Below are 18,787 nucleotides of genomic sequence, written 5' to 3'. Positions count from 1 at the left end.
ATGAATCTTGAAAAGATTCCCGACCTTTTAGGGCGATATGAAACCACAGAGCATCATAGCTGGACTTGGATTATTCTTCTGGGTCTCAAGGAGAAATGTGAAAAATCCAAGCCCTTTCATGGAGGAAATAAAAGAGCAATTTTCAGAGCCAGATGAATTTGTGAAATACTGAACCCACCAAATATATAAAGACAAGACCTTGTTAATTCACAGCAAGTAAAACCAAAACAAACTATTGGGGCCTTTCATATAAACAGGATGATTGTGTCCCCCACAGACAGTTGCTTGGATACAAGACTGACAGTAGATTTAAACTATTTCATTGTTTTTCTTAAAAGAAAGCGCAGTTGTCTTTAAGCACAGAACTGGCACTTACTTTGATACACTTCCACAGATAAAAAATGTATTTTACCACCTTGCATTAGTCTGTCAGAGATTTTTTTCTTGAAAACAAATTATATAGTTAAGACAGGTTAAAAAAAAAAAAAAAAGAAAAAGAAAAAAGTCTTAGTTAGAAAGGGGTCTTTTTTCTAAAGAGTGTGATGGATCTGCGACGGATGTGGAGCTACAAACATATTGACTCCTGACCATCCTCAGACTGAGTCACTCACAGAATTTATAAAGGTTTTCTGTCAGCAATGCATAAACTGGTCCTGGAGGGGCCAGTTTTAAAGAGCAGAATGGACTAATCTATAGCATTTTCCCACATTCCATCTTTTTTGAGCGTACTGATCTGTCCCAGCATCTTTGCTGCCTTATCAGCTTCGGTGATAACTATAATTTATTGCCCTCTCCACAGCTGTGCTGGTAAAGCCTTTTTAGCTGGGATCTGACGGGGACTACACGTGGAACGCTTGCTTTACGGCCACGCAAAGCGCGGGACAGCCCCACAGACAGGGCCCCGGGACCGCCATGCGGGGCTGGGGCGGAACCAACCCGAGGGCCCTCAGGGCGGGTGGAGCCGCCGCCTCTGATTGGCTGAGTCGGCTTGGGAGGCGTGGCCAAAGCGGGACCGATCCACCGCGCGCGGGCGGGGGTGGGAGCCGCGCTGTCCCCTCGCAATGGTACAGCCCGAGCCCGACAGCCCTTTGGCCGGGCCGTTACCAGCGCCCGCGCGCGCTCAGCCAGGACCCCTGGCGGGCTGTTCGCCGCGCTGCCTGATGCGGCGGCGGGCCTGCCGCCCTGCTGCTGGCGACGCTCTGCCATCGAGGCTCCTCTGGTGTCACCGCCAGCTCCCTGCGCGCCCCCCTTCGCCGCTCCGCGCGGCTCTTCGCTGCTGCGCTCGTCCCGCGGCGCGCTCCATCTCCGGCGTTCCCGCGGGGCGGGCGGCGCGGGGGGGGGGGGGGGGGGGGGGGGGGGGGGGGGGGGGGGGGGGGGGGGGGGGGGGGGGGGGGGGGGGGGGGGGGGGGGGGGGGGGGGGGGGGGGGGGGGGGGGGGGGGGGGGGGGGGGGGGGGGGGTCCTCGCGGGCGCGCGGAAAAAAACGCGCCAAGTTTGCGGGCGCGCGGCCCGCGGTCTCCATGGCAACGGCGAGCGGGAGCGGGGCCGCGATGTAGCGGTGAGTGAGGGAGGGACGGACGGACGGGGAGGGAGGGACGGGAGAGAGGGGGGGCAGCGGCCGCGCCGCCCGCCCGGGGCCCGCCGGCCGCGGGGGGACATGCGGGGGGCGCGGGGGGGCGGCCCGAGCCCGGGGCGGCGGGCGGCGGGGGGGGCCCCCGCGGAGAGTAAATGGCGCCTGGTGTGCGCGTGTGTGTGTGTGTGCGCGCCAGGTGTGAGCGCCGCGCCCCGCTCCAGCCATGCCCGGCGTCCTGCCCGCCGACACCGCCAGGGCCAGCCCCGGCAGGAAGAACAGGCTGTCGCTGAAGCTCTTCCAGAAGAAGGAGGCGAAGAGAGCGCTGGATTTTACCGAGGCGCAGGAAAATGAGCAGAAGGGCGCGGAGTTCAGAGGCGCCGAGATGTGAGTGCCGCGCGGGAGAAGTTTGTTTTGTGGCGGTGTCGTGTAGGTCCGGCGATGCTCAGTCCTTCCACTCGGCTCAGTTTCGTGTTCGTGTATAAATGTGCGCTGCAGCGCGCGCTAAATTAAATTAACGTGCGCTGAAGGCTGAAATAACGTGCGCTGAAAATTAAATTAACGTGCGTTTAAATTTAGTTAACCCTCGACCCAACTTAATCAAACTGAACAAAGTAATCATGATAACCGATTTTTTTATAACTTTTTGGAGAAAATAAGTTTGTGACGCTGTGGATGTTTAGTTGGCACAAACTTTAGGGATTACTTGAATAAGTGACTCTCTTTTAAAGCTAAATAATCACTATAACCAGTTTCTACAACTGTCTTAAGGAAACAACTTTGCCACACTGTGGATGTCTTCAGTTGGCAAAAACTTTATGATCACTTCGAGAATTTGCTTTGTTTAAGTTTATATAAGTAGTTACTCTGCTGCTGAGGTATTTATATTATTATTTATATTAAATGTAACTTTTTGTGAGATGAGTCTTAATGAAAAGATGTTGGATTTTAAAGGCTGTTTCTGCTGCAAGGAAATGAATTGGTTGTGGTGCTGCCTGTCATTCATTGGGGCTTTTCAAGCCCTGAGCAAATCTATCAACCCATTTCTTTGCTAATGGGGGGGTTTAATGGGAAAAAGCAATGTTGCTTGATTGTGGTCAGTTAGAAATAGTTGGAGTCTTAAAAATTTGGTTCTGTTGTGTCAGTACAGTGCATTAATCACTTATATCAGTGATTAATAATAATGATAATTAGTATATTATGTGTCAGGTTCATTAGTTTGTTTTAATTTTGTTTTTCTACTTTTATCTTTTTTGCTTTGCATCCAGAAATTATGTGACTCTGGAACATGGCAGAGGGATAGAAAATATGTTCTAGACATGTTTTTGTACCTTAGGAATGAAAAAAAAAAGTACAAAAATATTTAAAAGTGAACTTTTTTTTTTGTTGTTGTTCCTTTATTCGGTTTCCTGATACTACTTGAAAAGTATGTGTTGGGACTAACAGCAGATTTGCCTGATTTTTGTAAAATTGTTTATTTTTGGGTGGTGTTTTAGCTGAGGAGTTTGTGTTTGAGTTCCTAGCGTGAATATAGACACTCTCAGACACACTTTGATGTGATTTTGAGCTGTGTATCTTAGTGATGAATTGTGTCGGTTGGCTCTGAGATGGGAAGTGAAGGAGTCCTTTTCCAAAGCTGTCTCTTTACTCCCTGTTTTCTCTGTTCCACAGTGACCAGGTCGTTCCTGCAGCACAGCCTCCCTCCCTTGTCAGCTGTGAGAAAAAAGACAACATGTTGCCTTTTGTGGGCTTGAACAACCTGGGGAACACCTGTTACCTGAACAGTGTCCTGCAGGTGAGGGCAAGGGGGACCTCACAAACGGTTTTTTTGGTTAAGCACAAGTGGGTGAGATTTGTAGTTTGATATTCCATGGATGTCTGGCTGTAGTATGAAGGGAATCTAATTACAGTGTGGGGGAAAAAAAATGTTGCTGCAGGAAATGTAGGTTGTCCTGATTGGGTAATTCTTCAGTTTCCATACTCAGGGCTCCTCCCTGCTGTGAAAAATCCTGGATCTTTGTGTGCTGTGCACAGCCTGGGGAGGTGCAGAGCTGGCTGGATCATAAATGTGGATTTCTATGTGGAGTAACCTCTTACTCAAGTTATTCTCCTGTTTTCAACTGTTGCTTTCAGGTATTATATTTCTGTCCTGGTTTTAAAACTGGAGTAAAACATTTATATAACATCATTTCAAAGAAGAAAGAATCTTTGAAGGATGAAGGAGAGCAAAAGGCAGAAAAGGTAACAAATCTCCACATGTTCTTTACTTTGTAAGTAAGGCTGCATGCAAGGGAGTATAGTGAAAATCTAACTAATTTCTTCTGTTCTTAACAAATTTTTCAGCATTTTTTTCTACAGTGTTACTTCAGTAAAAGATATATTTGAGTTGTTTTGAACTTGTGTTCAAACATGAGTGTTCTGAAGGTCTGTAAACTTGTAAGCCCAAGTCTTAAAGTTTAACAGAAGAAATTTGAGAAGATATCTCATCATGCTTTTGGCATTAAGATAATTATGATACATTACTTTGAGTGGATGGAAATGGGAGTTTGGGCAAGGATGGTTTGGGGGTTTAAAATAATGGCTAATTTGGCTTTTATGTTTGTTTTCTACTTCGAAAAGAACAATATATTGCCTGAAACCCACCTGCTTCCCATGGCACACAAAAACCCTGTCAAATTCCCTAAGAAAACTAAGGGAGGGCAGGAGAGAAAAGTTAACTTGTTACAGACAAAACTGCAAGTGTTTTTTTCTTTTTACATTGTTATTGCAGGCAAGTTGTAAGGAAGATCCCCTGGCAAGTTATGAGCTCATCTGCAGCTTGCACTCCTTGATTCTGTCAGTTGAACAGCTTCAAGCCAGTTTTCTCCTAAACCCAGAAAAGTACACAGATGAACTTGCTACTCAGCCCCGAAGGCTCCTGAACACCCTCAGGTACAAATCACCCTAAACGTTGTCAGGGTTTGCTCCTGACATTTCCAGGTTGTTCCCATTGCACAGCTTCAGAGGCTGGTGGAAGGCAGAGGATCTTAAATTTCGGGTGGCCTTGTACGAAGTAAAGGTTTTGTGCTTATTGTTATGTCCGTGATGTCAGAAGCCTGAAGTAAATTTTAACTTTGTAAGAATGCAGAAGAGAGTTTAAAATGGTGCTTAGCTTTAGGTACAGAAGTGTCATAGAACTTGGGAATGGTTTGGTTGGGAGGGACCTTAAAGATCATCCAGTTCTACCCCCTGCCATGGGCAGGGACACCATTCACTATCACAGGTTGTTCCAAGCTCCATCCAACCTGGCCTTGAACACTTCCAGGGATGGGGAAGGATTTTCTCTTTGACCTGAGAAGCTGTACCACTGGGTTGCAATTCAGTCTGTGTTTAAATGCCTAAGGCTGAACTTTCCTATGACTCTGTGACAGGGAGGGCTTCTCTCTAGGCCTAGACAGGACCCTCCATGACTTTTCTGACTAAATGCCTAATTTAAATCTCAAATCATGTTACCCAGTTAGCGAAGAATAACTAATCCTCGTTGCTCTGCTTGTTTCTTTTCCCTAGAGAGCTGAACCCCATGTATGAAGGGTACCTGCAGCACGATGCCCAGGAAGTCTTGCAGTGTATCCTGGGAAACATCCAGGAAACATGTCAGCTGCTGAAGAAGGAAGAGTTGAACAAACTGCCCATGGAGGAACCTGCATCTAAATTGGAGGAAAAACTCAACCCAAACCCTGAGAGCAACGGGACTGGCAGCGCTGCCGAGGAGGAGGATCCCGCTCCGAGCAGCCATGACGGAGACGCGTCCGAGGACAAGCTGCTCAAGGGACATGGGAAAAGGAAAAGTGACGCCGAGGGTGGCAACGCCAAGAAAAAATCCAAAGTGTCAAAAGAGCAAACTGCAGCAGAGGAAAATCAAAGGCAGACCAGGTCAAAGAGGAAAGCGACAGGGGAAAAGTTGGAAACCCAAAGCGACGCCATCGCCAAGTGCTCTGGGGACAGCGAGGGCGCAAAGCCCACGCAGAAGAAGTCACGGCTTAGGTTAAACTGGTTAAAATCCTCGTGCAAGCAGCCCAGCATTCTGTCCAAATTTTATAGTCTAGGAAAATTAACTACAAACCTGGGATCCAAAGACCCAGGGAAAGAATATGACTGTGAGCTCGAAGAGTCATCTGCCAAGTGTGAAAATGGTGACAGTAAAGAAGAATATCATGAACCGGCATCTCCTGTGGAAAACCACCATGAAAAGCGAACTGAAAAAGAACCAAAAAAGGAAGGTTGGTGCACAAGTGATGGGCTTAAAATTAGTATGATTAAGAAAGTACAATGCGTGGGAAGTCAGTCTTCAGACTGCACAGCTTGCAGAGCTCTAACCACAAAATTAGATTTTCAGGAATTGAAGAAGATTTTTAGGAACAGGAATTTATTTTTATATGTGTTTGTAATTTTTTTTTATAACTTGACCTGTTTAGCTTAGATCTCGAGGTATTCCTCTAACATTCTGTAATCATTGTACAATGTATATGTATAAAAAGAAAAAAAAGGCAGAACACTGCCAGGTTTGTATTATCTCTAATTTTTGTCATCCATAGACATAGCAAATGGATTCAAGATTTAAAGGAAGATGATGGTCAGGAGCAAACAGAATTAAACTCCATTGGCCATGGCTTTGTGCCCAAGTTTACAAATAATATTCTCTCCTTCCCTCCCTATTGTTAAGTTTTCTCCCATATTCCCAACATTCCCAAGAACTAGGAAGGACACAGGATGTATTACATATTCTAATTAGCTGGCAGGTATGGATTTTGTGTCAATGAAACAAGGTACCTGCTGAGAGAAGGGGCTCAGTATGAATTCAGTAATTACCAATTTGGAACTTTCTGACCCATCCACCAATTTTTATAAAAAATTGAAGGAATGCAGAATCTTTGAGATCTGCATTTCTTCAGCAGATTTGACCAAAACTGGCCAACAAATTTAGAAAGTATCGGAGGAGAGGACTGAGAATAAATAGAAACCAGCCAAACCCACACATGTGACGCTCCTTGAGGAGGCTGATAGTCCATACTAAGTCAGTGCATTGATGACAAATATTGCAGAATGCCACACTTGAAATATAAAACAAGTACCCAATCTTAAAACAGAAATTAAAGTTTGAGGGCCAAGAGACAGAGGCTCTGTATTTACTTACTGGTGGATGGTAGTCTGAAAACTGCATGTGATACATAGTTTTAATTCTGATGTGGGATCCCCAATAGGCTGTGGCTCTAACATAGTGATTTTCTACGGATAGCCAAAGATAGTGTTTGGAAGAAAGCGCAACTTGCTCAGTGATGTGACTTGTACTTTCTCTAGGTACAGAACTGGCTGTCTTTGAACTGGTGGAGAAACTGTTCCAGGGCCAGTTAGTGCTGAGAACAAGGTGTTTGGAGTGCGAGTGCTTTACTGAAAGGAGAGAAGATTTTCAGGACATCAGTGTTCCAGTGCAAGAAGATGAACTTTCTAAAGCTGAAGAGAGTTCTGAAAGTAAGTAATTGTCTCAGAAAGGGGTGTGAGGTGTTTCTGCCTCAGCCAGCCACAGGGAAGGACAGTGCTGTGGTTATCAAGGAACATGGCTTCTGTTTGTGCTGACTAAAATTAGAGGCTCTTATCTCCTGTCCTGATTAACTTTAGACTTTGGAAACACAGTGCTGATACTGTTGACAGATCCAGATAATATTAAAATTGTTCCAAATCTTAACACTGTAGCATGGACTGCTTACAGTCCTTCACTTAGGTACATGTTTTCCTGCTTATAAATAAGTATTTTCTTTGATGTAGGTCTTCTCTTTCTTCCTGGATAAGGAATTTTTCTGCTTTTTCTTCTTAAAAGAAATATTTGCACTTTTTCCTCAAAATTAAATGAGAACCCAGCTTTTTTTGTTAACTACTCTAAAAATTTTTTATTGTTTTTGCCTTGATAGCATTTGTTTTATCTTTGTGAATGTTAATTCTCTGGTCTCTTTCACAAATTTTATTGATCTATTCATAGTTTTTAGGTGTTTTAAAAAGTAAGCATTATAATACTAAATTTTGAAATGGAGAATCTTAAGGGAATTAATTTTAGTTCCCATGGAATTAATTTGGAGCAACTTTTGCTGCCTTTACTCCCCATTTTGGTGAAGGACTCAGAGTAAAATGTGTGGGGAAATGTTCATGTGTAAAATGCTGCTGTCAGTGTAGGTGATCCTGTCAACAGTGTGAGGGTGGCAGGGGAGGCAAAATGTAAGAAGTGAAAGGGAACTTTCTGGTTATTTTGGATGTTTGCCCTAATAAGTGAAATTCATGGACCCAATTTCCAGACATGGTAGTAGAATTACTCTGTGTTATCTGAAACAAGCTTTGGAAAAATCTTAGATTTGAAGAAAGAGATCTTTTCAACCCTTCCTGAAATGCTCCAAAGATTCAAATACATCTATTTCACACATACTGAGTGTTCTTTACAGTGTTGTTGTTTTTGAGCCTGTCTTTGACATGTTTTGTGTTGTTGTTGTTCTGGTCGGACGCTTTGGAAATGTAAATATTGGCCTGTCTGTGAACGTAAATGTAACTATTCTCTTTTCTAGTTTCTCCAGAGCCAAAAACAGAAACGAAGACTCTGAAATGGGCAATTTCACAGTTTGCCTCAGTGGAGAGGATTGTGGGAGAGGACAAATATTTCTGTGAGAACTGCCATCACTACACGGAAGCCGAGCGCAGCCTTTTATTCGATAAAATGCCCGAAGTTATAACAATTCACTTGAAGTGCTTTGCTGCCAGTGGCTTGGAGTGAGTATGCATTGACTGTGTTATGAAACAGTGTCCTGGAGGAAGGGAAATCATATCACAGGAGTTGAAAATGCTTTGTAACTTTGCCAAAAGCAGATTTCCAGATTGAAATTAACTTAAATGGCTGGGATGCAGCCCCTGATTCCATAAAGGCTTTTTGTTCTTAGGAGCAGTGGCAGAAATCACCTGCAGGAAAATTGTCTTTTAGGAGACTTCTTGACAAAAATATTTTGGCTGTACTCTTAAAAAACAGCCTGATTTATTGTTCTTTCTTAAAACTTTAAATATCACCTGTCCCTTTGAGTTTAGAGGCAGCTTTAAGTACTATAACAGAACAAGTAATTAGAACAAATCTGAATTTTATGGTCACAGCCAGTCTCTACCTGAATGTAAGTACTAAAAAAATGAATGTAAGCGGGGAATAATAATAATCAGGAGTTAAACATTTTAAAGAGCTAACAGTCATTACCCAAAATTGATCAATTCCTTAAAAAATACTTTTAGTACAATTTTTTTACAGTTTTTACAATACAAATTTTAGTGCTCTCTACCTGAATGTGAGCACTGAAATCTGAGGTGGAAAAATTGACAGATAAATATTTTAAAGAGCTAACACACCAAAAAACTGATCAATTAATTTAAAAATACAGTAATATCAGCCTCACTGACATTCAACTACTGAACAATCAGTGTTTGATATTAGAACTGTAGTAATTCTTATGTTTTGAAAGCAGTTGTGAGTGGTTTTGTTTGTTTTTTTTCATACTTAAGAATTTAGGGATTTTCTCTGGGAAAACCCAAAGAAAACCTCATCCTTGCAGTAATGTCCTTACACAAATCAGTGTCATGACAATTTATACTCAGCATTTTGCAGTAAACTCCATTTCTCCACTGAGATTTAAATAACGAAAAATGACAGCATCATCAGCAGAAAATTCTTAGAACTATAAAATATTCTCCCAGATCCTCTAGGAAACTGGCACACCATTTATTGCAGCCTCTGAGCCTTTGGGATGGACTGTAAGATTTTTAGGCACAAATTAGTTTGGCCTTTTATCCCCCAAGTTCCCTGTGTGCTGCATTTCCCCCTCACTTGGCTTTAGACCTTCAGAGCCACCTCACCAGCAGGAAGCTTCAGGCATGATGTCTGCCATGGAATTTAGTTTATACTATTCATGTCACCAATATTTTAGACAAAAATACCACATCTAAGTTGTCAAATGATTTGTCAGAGGATGCTCTCTAAGCAAGTGCTGGTAACTGTGGTCAGTTAAAGATTTGTAACATATCCAGTGCTGAGGATGGTATTGTTACTTTTTTACAGGTAGTTTGCTAAGATTGTTAAAGGTGCATTTCTCACTGCCCATTTGTAGTATTTTTTTAGGAATATCCAGGTTTCTGACAAAGTAGAAAGGAAGCTTCCTCTGTCTCTGCAATGTCTTCTCATACAAGTCCAGGATCATAACATACAAAATTTTCTTGTCATTGATGTCCATAATATTTGACTTAAATATTGACTTAATAGATATTGACTTAAAGTTGCACACTTAAAAATCCCCTTGTATTATTGAGTAGCGCTTGATGTGGGATGGAATCCTGGTATGTTTACAGGCTATTGAAAAAAATACAATCTGAAAGGAAACCTGAATATTATCTTCCATTTGCTCCTCTATTTCCTATGTTTTTGTTTCCCTGGGGAAGCACTTTCAGGTTAACCAGCCATCTCCTGAGCCACTCACCTCTTCTTCTGTCCTGACAGCCTTCAGGTCCTTGCTCCAAAATACTCAGACCAATATCCAGGTCAGAATCCAGTCTGTTGTGGTTTTCCTCCCGTGTCCTCAGTCATGCCAGACATTTTCTGCCAAGGGCTGGCAACCAGAGATTAAGGAAGTCAGAGTGGAAAATTCAGTGTACAACTGGAGTCAGTGATGAAGCTGAAACCGCTTAGAAGAGTTCTCTGGCTTTTTACTTAAATGTTTTATCTTGGACAAAACCATGCCATTGCTAAAAGTAGTAACAAACTGTTTTACTGGCTTCAGACACTTAAATTTTTAAACTAAGCATCTTCATACACCTTCCCTTAGCTCCCATAAAAATTTGGAAATGTTGTCTGCTCAGTTGTGCTCTACTGAGTTCTCTGATGACTGAGTTGTAAATAAATAAAGAGAAATGAAGGGTAATGTCAATATTTGCAGTTAATAGGAACTTTATTCATGTTTCCTAAATGCTGGTTTTCAAAGTGTTTGTTTTAAAATAAAGCAACCAGTGTGAAAATCTACTTGCCTGGGGATGAGTAATTCTCTTTGGCAAGTGTGTGTGGGGGGGAAAAATCATAGGCCATATGTGCTCAGGCTGCAAAGCTCTTAAGGAGAAATGTGTAACTGGTAATATGCAATTAAGCATTTCCACTATGGAAATTTAGCAGTTGGTGAGAAAATCAGCTTTTTGTTTTGTGAAATGGAGTACAGTGGGTAAAGTTAATTTATAGCCTCAAAAGATGTAGCTGTAGTCAGGTTTGCTCTGTGTGAAGTGCATCAGTCAGAGCAGGCAGAGTACTTAGCATGCAATTTTTCTGTCTTCAGATTCTTATCTTTAAGAAGAGGAAAAAACTACTAGAAAAAATTTCCTCTCTTCTTTCTTTCCTCCTCTCCAAATCTTTGATGCTGGATCTCATTCAGAAGAAAGGCAGAGCCTGCTTTCTACTGTTCTGTGTGAATATGATTGTCCCAGCGTGCTTGAGTGGAACTGGATTTCTGATCTGGAGTATCAGCAAGCAGTTTCTCTGTTCCTTGACTTTCTTCTGCATATCTCTATTTCTGGCTACTAACAATAGGGATTTTCAGAAGATTTAAGTTTTATTATTTCTGATTATATGCTCTTTGTTTTCCTTTTGGTGGAGTCAAATGTTTATGGTAAGCTTAGGTCTAAAGTGAGATTTCATTTAATGGGAGTGACGTGACTGAGGATCTATGTGTGTGTAAATGTGTTTATCAGGGTTTATGGCTGTGAACACGAGTGAAATGATGAGAAGCAGAATCAAAACTAAACACAGGAAAACAAGAGTCTGTTACTGCAGTTATGCTATAGCTACAATTTCCTTGGATTTGAGATAATTTTTCTGAGGATAATAGCAGTGAGATCTTTGGAACCTCAGTTTTACAGGGCTTGCCTGTATTTCCCTGGATTTTTCCCTACAACACCCTGAAAGTTGAGCAAGAAGTGAATCATCGCTGGAATCTATTAGGACATCACAACCTATCACTAAATAAAGAGCTTAATTAATTTTTGCTGATGCAATATGTTACTCATCAAGATCAGAATCATTCAGTAATATTTTTTTTTCAAACTCTGTAGAAGATCCTTGTAATGAAAGGACTTAAACTTTTCTCATGGTAAATTTGTGCACTATGAACAAAATGCTGAGTATTTCTGGAATACCAAATGCTTTTCCAAGTAAATCAGCCAGAGAATTGCTTGGAAAAAATGGACCACCACAGGACAGGTAATGAGGAATCCCTGGTAGCAAGTGTTGGTTACGTGTTACTAGGTGCACATCAGGGGCAGTGCACTGAGGGCATCTGAGAGAAACCACTCCGATTTTCTAAGTCATACTAAAGCTACTTCAAAGTAAAATAGATTTGTATTTCTTTATTTAGCAAATGGCTCTTTCAGGAGGGGAAAAAAACCCAGCCCTCCTTATTTCAGCCTTGGCTGTTGAGGTTTTTGTTTTGCTTTTTTTAAGCAGAGTGGTGTCTGGGGAGGGGTGCAGGTGTTGGTGCATGGATAGAATCAGGAATGATAACAATTAGCCTAATTATTTTTATCATCACTATTTAAAAATTAATTTAGTTGATACTTTAGAAAGAGGGAGTCTCTTAAATTGTTAAAACTTACAGTTCCTAGGCTGCAAAATTTACCATTATACAGTCATAAAAGTGCCTTTACTGACCAGGATGCCTGGGACAGATGTTGGTGATCCAAAGCGAGAAGGGAGAAACTCCTCCTGATCACTTGTGGAAAATAACAGATGGGCCTATGGCCCTAAAGTGGTGTTTATTGGGAAAGAGTTTAACTTGTGTCTCCCTCGTGAAGGTTTGACTGCTACGGGGGCCTGTCCAAGATCAACACTCCGCTGCTGACGCCGCTCAAGCTGTCCCTGGAGGAGTGGAGCACCAGGCCCACCAACGACACCTATGGATTATTTGCCGTGGTCATGCATAGCGGCATCACCATCAGCAGTGGACACTACACGGCCTCTGTCAAGATCACGGATCTCAGCAGCCTGGAGCTGGACAGGGCCACCTTCATGGCCAACCCCACGTACGCCGTGCTCAAACCGGAGCCGCTCAACGAGGAGGAGGCCAGAGCCGTGAGCGACGACTACGACGACGGTGAGGTCTCCTTCAGGGTCAATGGTGCCACCCAGCTGGGCAAGGTCCTTAGCAAGAAGAACGTGGAAGCTGTGGGACTGCTCGGGGGGCAGAAGAGCAAGTCTGACTGTGACCTGTACCCCAACAAACCAGCCAACCCCGAGAAGTTCCTCAGTGTGGTCACGGAGAGCAGGAGCCCCGAGCGCAGCGCGGGGAGCGCAGAACACAGCGCGGAGCACAGCGAGGCCAACGGGGTGGGAGCCAGCGGCCTGGAAAACAAGGCTCTGTATGTGCTCCAGAGCCTCAAGGAGTATGAGGGCAAGTGGCTGCTCTTCGATGACTCTGAAGTGAAGGTCACAGAAGAAAAGGACTTTCTGAATTCTCTTTCTCCGACATCGTCATCTACATCGACTCCTTACCTACTGTTTTATAAGAAAATTGTAGAGTGATACTGTACTTTGACTGTAAATATTTGGGATTTGCATACACCTCTTGGTCTGATTTGCATCCAAACTACCTGGAAGAAACGGCTGTTTTGTTTTTTGAAGCTACTGATTCTTCATGTTTTTGGTCTTTTTCTTCAGTGTAAAGTGGCTCAACTTGAATTAACAAAACATGACATACAACTTGACTCACACATTAACTTTTCTGCTGGAGAATAGTGCTACAACCTTATAGAAATACCAGTTTGTATAGATCCTAAACAAAGCCTACAGCACCCAATAGTGGTTTTAATGCATCTCTAGGTCTCAGACATACCTATTGTATTATTAGCTTCTTTTTTTTTTTCTTTTTTTTTTTTCTTTTNAATAAAATTTATTTGTATTCATACCCTGGAGTAAATGTATATTAACTAGCAAATTTCACCAAAAGTTGTGTATTTTTGTAACTTGGGAAGTAACACTTCATATTTAGTCTTTGGGTAATTGATGTGGTTTATTCTGATCCTTTTCCTTCCTGCTTTGTGCAACTCAGAGCACAAGGAAAAGGGTCTTGGAACCTTGTTTAGTGCATTGGAGGGACCTGAACTTCATAGAAATGCTTGACTGGCCTGATTTGCATCTTGTTGCATAGGTGTTAAAGGGCAAAGTGTAAATAGGAGTGATTAATACTTCAACACAGGGGCAGAGTGTAGTGTAATTAAAATAATTTTGTACTTTGAAGAGTGGAGCCCTCTGATCTGCATATATGTCTGGGTGAGTTTGGAACTTAGTGGTGACCTTTTAACAGTTAATTTGTACCTGAGCTCACTGCAAAATAGGAAAATGAAAGCATTTGGCTTTGATGCTTTGTTAAGAATGTATATATGAAATAAAAAACTTATGATACTCATCTGAGACCACCAGATCAGACTGTTGTGTTGGAAGGGGAAAAACAAAGCGGAAGTGATTTAGGAACAGTTATAAAAAGGGTGATAAATTGTCTTAAAGAAATGGAAGATTTTAAAAATAACATTCTATAGGGTTTTTTTAACTGATTCTTGTACAGCAGATCCTAATTTAAAGGCATTTGATAACCAGAGGTGTGAGGTTCAGGGTAAACAGGTAATTATTGCAAACCCAAAAATGTTTGCACTAAACATTAGGGATGAAAATCCCAAATTGTTAGACAATTTAAGGTGAATCCTATAAACTGGCAGAGTCTTAACCAATATGACACAAAGCAGGGTGAGTGTTTAATTGTCATGGGATGGATGGAATGACATGAAGATTGTAGAGAGACAAGGGAAGATGTCCAGGATGTGAGTATGCCCTGGTTTATGGGATATATTTACCTTTTTCTAATACAAATTAATTTATTTACAGGAAAAGCCCTAAAAACCTCTACCTAGTTCATTCTGCAATATTTAATTTTTACAACCTTTTATTAAAATGTTGTATGAACACTTGAGGTAACTCAGGAAAAGCATCTTTAGTGTATTTTCCATGTTAGTGTCTGCACAACGTCTGATTGTTGTACAGGCCTTGACTTTGCAGCATATCCTAGATAAAAAAGCTGGAATGACAAATGCACTTACAACCTTTTCCTTTTCCAAAGCATTGCATCATAATAAATAATTTCAGAGTCTAAACCAAGAAATAGCTACATTAAAAAAATAACAGTGATCTTACCTTGCAAGGGCAGCCCCATCCTATTACAGAATGCAATTTTTTAAGGTTTACTGAATTTCAGCCTGCAAATGAAAGTTTATTTTTCCACACCTGACCCGAGAATTATCTTTTTCATTCAACTGCAGAATCAGGAGTGTTTCCAAGGAAACAAAATGCCATTATATTCAACAAAATGTGAGGAAGATCCAGCTGTCTTCCATCATAGCATAAAGCTTGGGAGAAGATTCTTTGTGGCAGCTGAACAGAGAGATTCTGAATGAAAAACACTCCTCTGGCACAGGGAGAAGAGGGAGCAGGGGGTGGGGTTTTTTTGAGATATACTTGAGCACCACTTGCCACCCTCCTGAACTTGCCACTTGCTGCAGTAACTCACGTAACCCTCCTGGAAGAGGACTGCTGTAAATTAAAGTTTCATTCTTTCATGTTTATTTTGATTTATTCCCCCTTTTTCACTGTGTAAATATTTTCAATGCCTGTTCCTGTAAATGTCTTGCAAAGCCACTCCCTCCTTCCTTAATATTTTCCATTATGAGAGTCCCTGACTCCTCTAATGCTTCCACAATCTTGTCAACGCCCCTCGGCTTTAAATATCCCTTAAAAGGTCAGAGCTTTTCTGTAGGCAGGTGCTCCTATGTTACATCCCATGACAAAGAACCAGTTCAGGATTATTCATATTCCAGGGAAATGGTCAAAGATGGACACACTTAACACTCCCCAAAACACCACCACTGTGAAGCTGTTGGAATAAAAGCCTGGGAGAAGGAGGGAAAATCAGCAGAACTGTCCCTTCCCAAGGCACCCCTTGGCCACAGCACTTCCAACAACTTGAACTAAGTATTGAGGACAACAAAGACGCCACCTAAACCCTCACTGCTGCTGCAGGAAGGTGTGCGCTTCATGTTTAAACCCATTTTTCCTTCTATTTATATATATATAAATATATATAAAGAGTATGTTTATCAAATTCAGTTTTTGTGTGTATTCATGTATATAGATGCACATTTAGGTATTTCTATAGAGAGAATAAGCTTGTGTTCAGTCACATCCCACCTCTTCCAAGGGACTATTCAACACAAGAGAGGACAAATATAAAGGACCAGATTTAGGAGTTGAATACTCAGCTCCATATCTGCTGCTTCCTCCAAATGTGGTGTTAGACCCAAAAATCACTGCTGTTAACCACGTCTTTACATTAACAGCAATGCAAAGAATGCTTTCTATGTACACTTTTAACTGTGATATCATTTTATGTTCTTTTTCCCCCAAGAAACTAGGTTTTAAATTAAAAAAGGAACAAAACAGTTTGGTTGCATGGACACTGCTAATTCCAAGTGATGAGATGTCTGGACTTTCCAGCTGGTGGAAATGACCATGTACACACAGAAATCAAGCTGGAACTCCACCTCATGGTACTGGAGGAGGTGAAGTGGTACCAACATGTGCCTCCATCCAGCCTTCTGCTGGCTACAGATGGAATTATTTTTCTTTGCAGCAAAGTTACCAAAGAAAAAGGATAATAAAAAATGTTAACAAGTGATGCCATAAGACTTACCTTTCTCTGAACTTTTTCCCCAGGGATGGTGGGCTCTGAAGTCCAATGCACAGGGAATTAAAGTGTAAACATTCACATATTTAATAGTACCATCAAAATAACCATCATCACTACATTAAAAATTTCCAAAATGCATTTGCGTATGGTCCTAATATAAATTAAATATAGGAACTAAAAGTAAATAAATTTAACATTAGGTAACGCTATAAATAAAGGTAAATGCGTTTAGTGTACCTTTGAGTCATAAAAATGCCTTAAAAAACAGGTAAGTTTACAGCTCATCACCAATACTCTGGATACCACTGCCATGATTTTTTTTTCCAAACATTGTTAAGTCTACATTTGACAATTCATAATGATTTTTGGCCACTGAACACTTTGATGGAGGAAGAGGTGTGTGGGATGTCCAGGATGAAGTCCAAGTTTTATTTCACAATAAAACTTCTTTGATTCCCAGCGCTGATAACAAGGCTCTTTTTCTTTTCAAAACCTTAATTTTAAGTGCTTTTTTTTTTTATTTTGGTTTTTAACTCGTTTAGATTTCCATTTTGCGAAGGCTCATCCTGCTGAAGGAGTCTCTGAGGGAGAGAAAATACAATGATGAGCTCAGGTTTTCCATGGTGAAATAAGAAGCCTCATCAGATGAATGACTCTGTACTTGACTTCCAGTGTTTTCTACAAAAATTAACTCCATTGGCATTAACTCATTGCTTTTCCAGTGAATTGGGTTTGGATCTGGGACCATCCAACCATCCAGAAAACTGACAGTTTAATTCATGTGTACACAAGGGAAGCAGCACAAACCACCTGCCCTACCGAAATCTTTTTTAAGTCTTTCAAATACAGATATAAGTGCAATTTGCCAGGAATACCTGGTGTGGGACTAGAAGGTCTTTGTGGGTCCTTTCCAACTCAGGATATTCCATGATTCTCGGGATATTCTATATCATACCTGTATTAGGTTCCCTGCACAGGCTGAATTTCACAAGATTAGATAATTACCCAGCCAAAAGTGCTTCTGAAGTTCCCAGTTGGGTAGGGAGGGAAGCACTGGTATTCTCACCATTCCCAGCTGGTGAAAACTGCCTCCAGAGAGCAGCTAGGATAGCAGCGCATGATCTGGGGGGAGATTAAAACATCCCAAATCTGGACAGGACAGGGAGGGAAGGCCACATTTCTGCTATGGGCTTTGACCTGCTTTATCCATGACCTCATGGATCCTCATCCTCTGATTTACCCAGGGAGGTTGTGGATTCCCCCTCCCTGGAAGTGTCCAAGGCCAGGTAGGATGGAGCTTGGAGCAACCTGGGATAATGCAAGGTGTCCCTGTCCATGGCAAGGGGTGGAACTGGATGAGCTTTACAGTTCCTTCCAACCCAAACCCCTCTATGATCCTGTGATTCCCAGTAGGGTTTTATGTTCTGTCTCACTGCAGACAAACAAAAGGCCCAGACTTCACCTTCCTGGCCTTCCACCATATATTTTTCCACCCTGCCTGCCCCTGGAGCGACTAATCCCAGTTTCACTGGGAATAAGCCGGTGTTAAAGTCCTGCCACAGTGAGGGGGTTTTTGCATCTAAGAAGAATGGGATGCGGGATGGAAACAAAAAACTGTCACAGCCAAGGAGAAAAAGGAGCATTGCAAACACCACCTACCACAGCTGCTGGGAAGGGAATGTGCTCTCAGGCAGGACAGAGGGGACAGGGATGGACTCAGCCAAAAGAGCCACAGTTGAAACCAAAGAGATGCTTGCAGGTTCACTGGGAAGATCAGACACCCCAGTCCCTGGTTTTTGACTCTCCTTATCCCTGCTGAGAGGGGAAAATCAAACACCCACCTGTGGCACGTGACTGGCAGCACTGCCTTGTACAGCTGGGGGATCTTCCTGTTTATGAGGGGCTGCAGGGCCTCCTTTAGCCGGTGGTAATTCCGCTCCAGCTCCCGCTGATATTCCTTCTGGTCCGGCCCAATCAGGCTCTTGTTCTTGCGCAGAGCGTCTTCACACCTGGGAAACAAACCCTGTGAAACCTGGGCACGGCTGTAAGGACCTGTTTGCTGCAGATTTGTTAATCTAACAGTACAAAAAAATCCATTCTGTTCCCCTGGGATGACATAAAATCCTTTTCTATCTTGTCTTTTGGGTGATAAACACTCAGCTAAACCTCCTGGTGTCCATGGGGGAAGGAGAGGGTGTCATATTTCCAATTTCCATTTCACTTCCAGAGTGACAACTCCTTTTTTATTGTAATTTGCTCTCCAGTTATGTTTATTCTCTCTGAGGAGAAATGAAAAGCTGATCTTCACAAAGCCACTTTCAGTCCCAGAGGATTTAGAGATGGATAGAATCAGGGAAGATTAGTAAGTACCAGGCTGGGATGTTCGTCACGAATTCTTCC

At 42.3% G+C, this 18,787-nt stretch overlaps 2 protein-coding genes across 14 annotated transcripts in view; one reads left to right on the top strand and one right to left on the bottom strand.

Annotated features, from left to right (window-relative positions):
- The first annotated feature begins 1,444 nt into the window (after positions 1–1,444).
- USP1 (ubiquitin specific peptidase 1) lies at positions 1,445–14,064 on the top strand. Of its 2 annotated transcripts, XM_027883086.1 has the most exons (9): positions 1,445–1,556; positions 1,768–1,955; positions 3,240–3,363; positions 3,702–3,809; positions 4,339–4,499; positions 5,115–5,827; positions 6,906–7,076; positions 8,156–8,357; positions 12,450–14,064. In XM_027883086.1, the coding sequence occupies exons 2-9, from the start codon at positions 1,795–1,797 to the stop codon at positions 13,174–13,176; spliced, it is 2,367 nt and encodes a 788-aa protein (XP_027738887.1). In that variant the 5' UTR covers positions 1,445–1,556; positions 1,768–1,794; the 3' UTR covers positions 13,177–14,064. The 2 variants fall into 2 exon arrangements, with proteins under 2 accessions (XP_027738887.1, XP_027738888.1); XM_027883087.1 differs by lacking the exon at positions 1,445–1,556 and having other exon boundaries at positions 1,737–1,955.
- Positions 14,065–16,098: 2,034 nt separating this feature from the next.
- DOCK7 (dedicator of cytokinesis 7) overlaps positions 16,099–18,787 on the bottom strand; it is a 96,941-nt gene continuing 94,252 nt past the window's right edge. For all 12 annotated transcript variants that reach the window (XM_027883072.1, XM_027883073.1, XM_027883074.1 and 9 more), the window contains 2 exons: positions 18,229–18,396; positions 16,099–16,968 (listed from right to left, as the gene is read on the bottom strand). In XM_027883072.1, the coding sequence (XP_027738873.1) occupies positions 16,926–16,968; positions 18,229–18,396 (211 nt within the window). In that variant the 3' untranslated portion in view covers positions 16,099–16,925. The remainder of the gene's footprint in view (positions 16,969–18,228; positions 18,397–18,787) is intronic.

This window comes from Empidonax traillii, unplaced genomic scaffold (genome assembly GCF_003031625.1).
Source record: "Empidonax traillii isolate 1590-97213 ecotype Southwest subspecies unplaced genomic scaffold, ASM303162v1 scaffold118:size1038473, whole genome shotgun sequence".
Lineage (NCBI taxonomy): Eukaryota > Metazoa > Chordata > Aves > Passeriformes > Tyrannidae > Empidonax > Empidonax traillii.
This window is presented reverse-complemented; position numbering and strand designations above follow the sequence as displayed.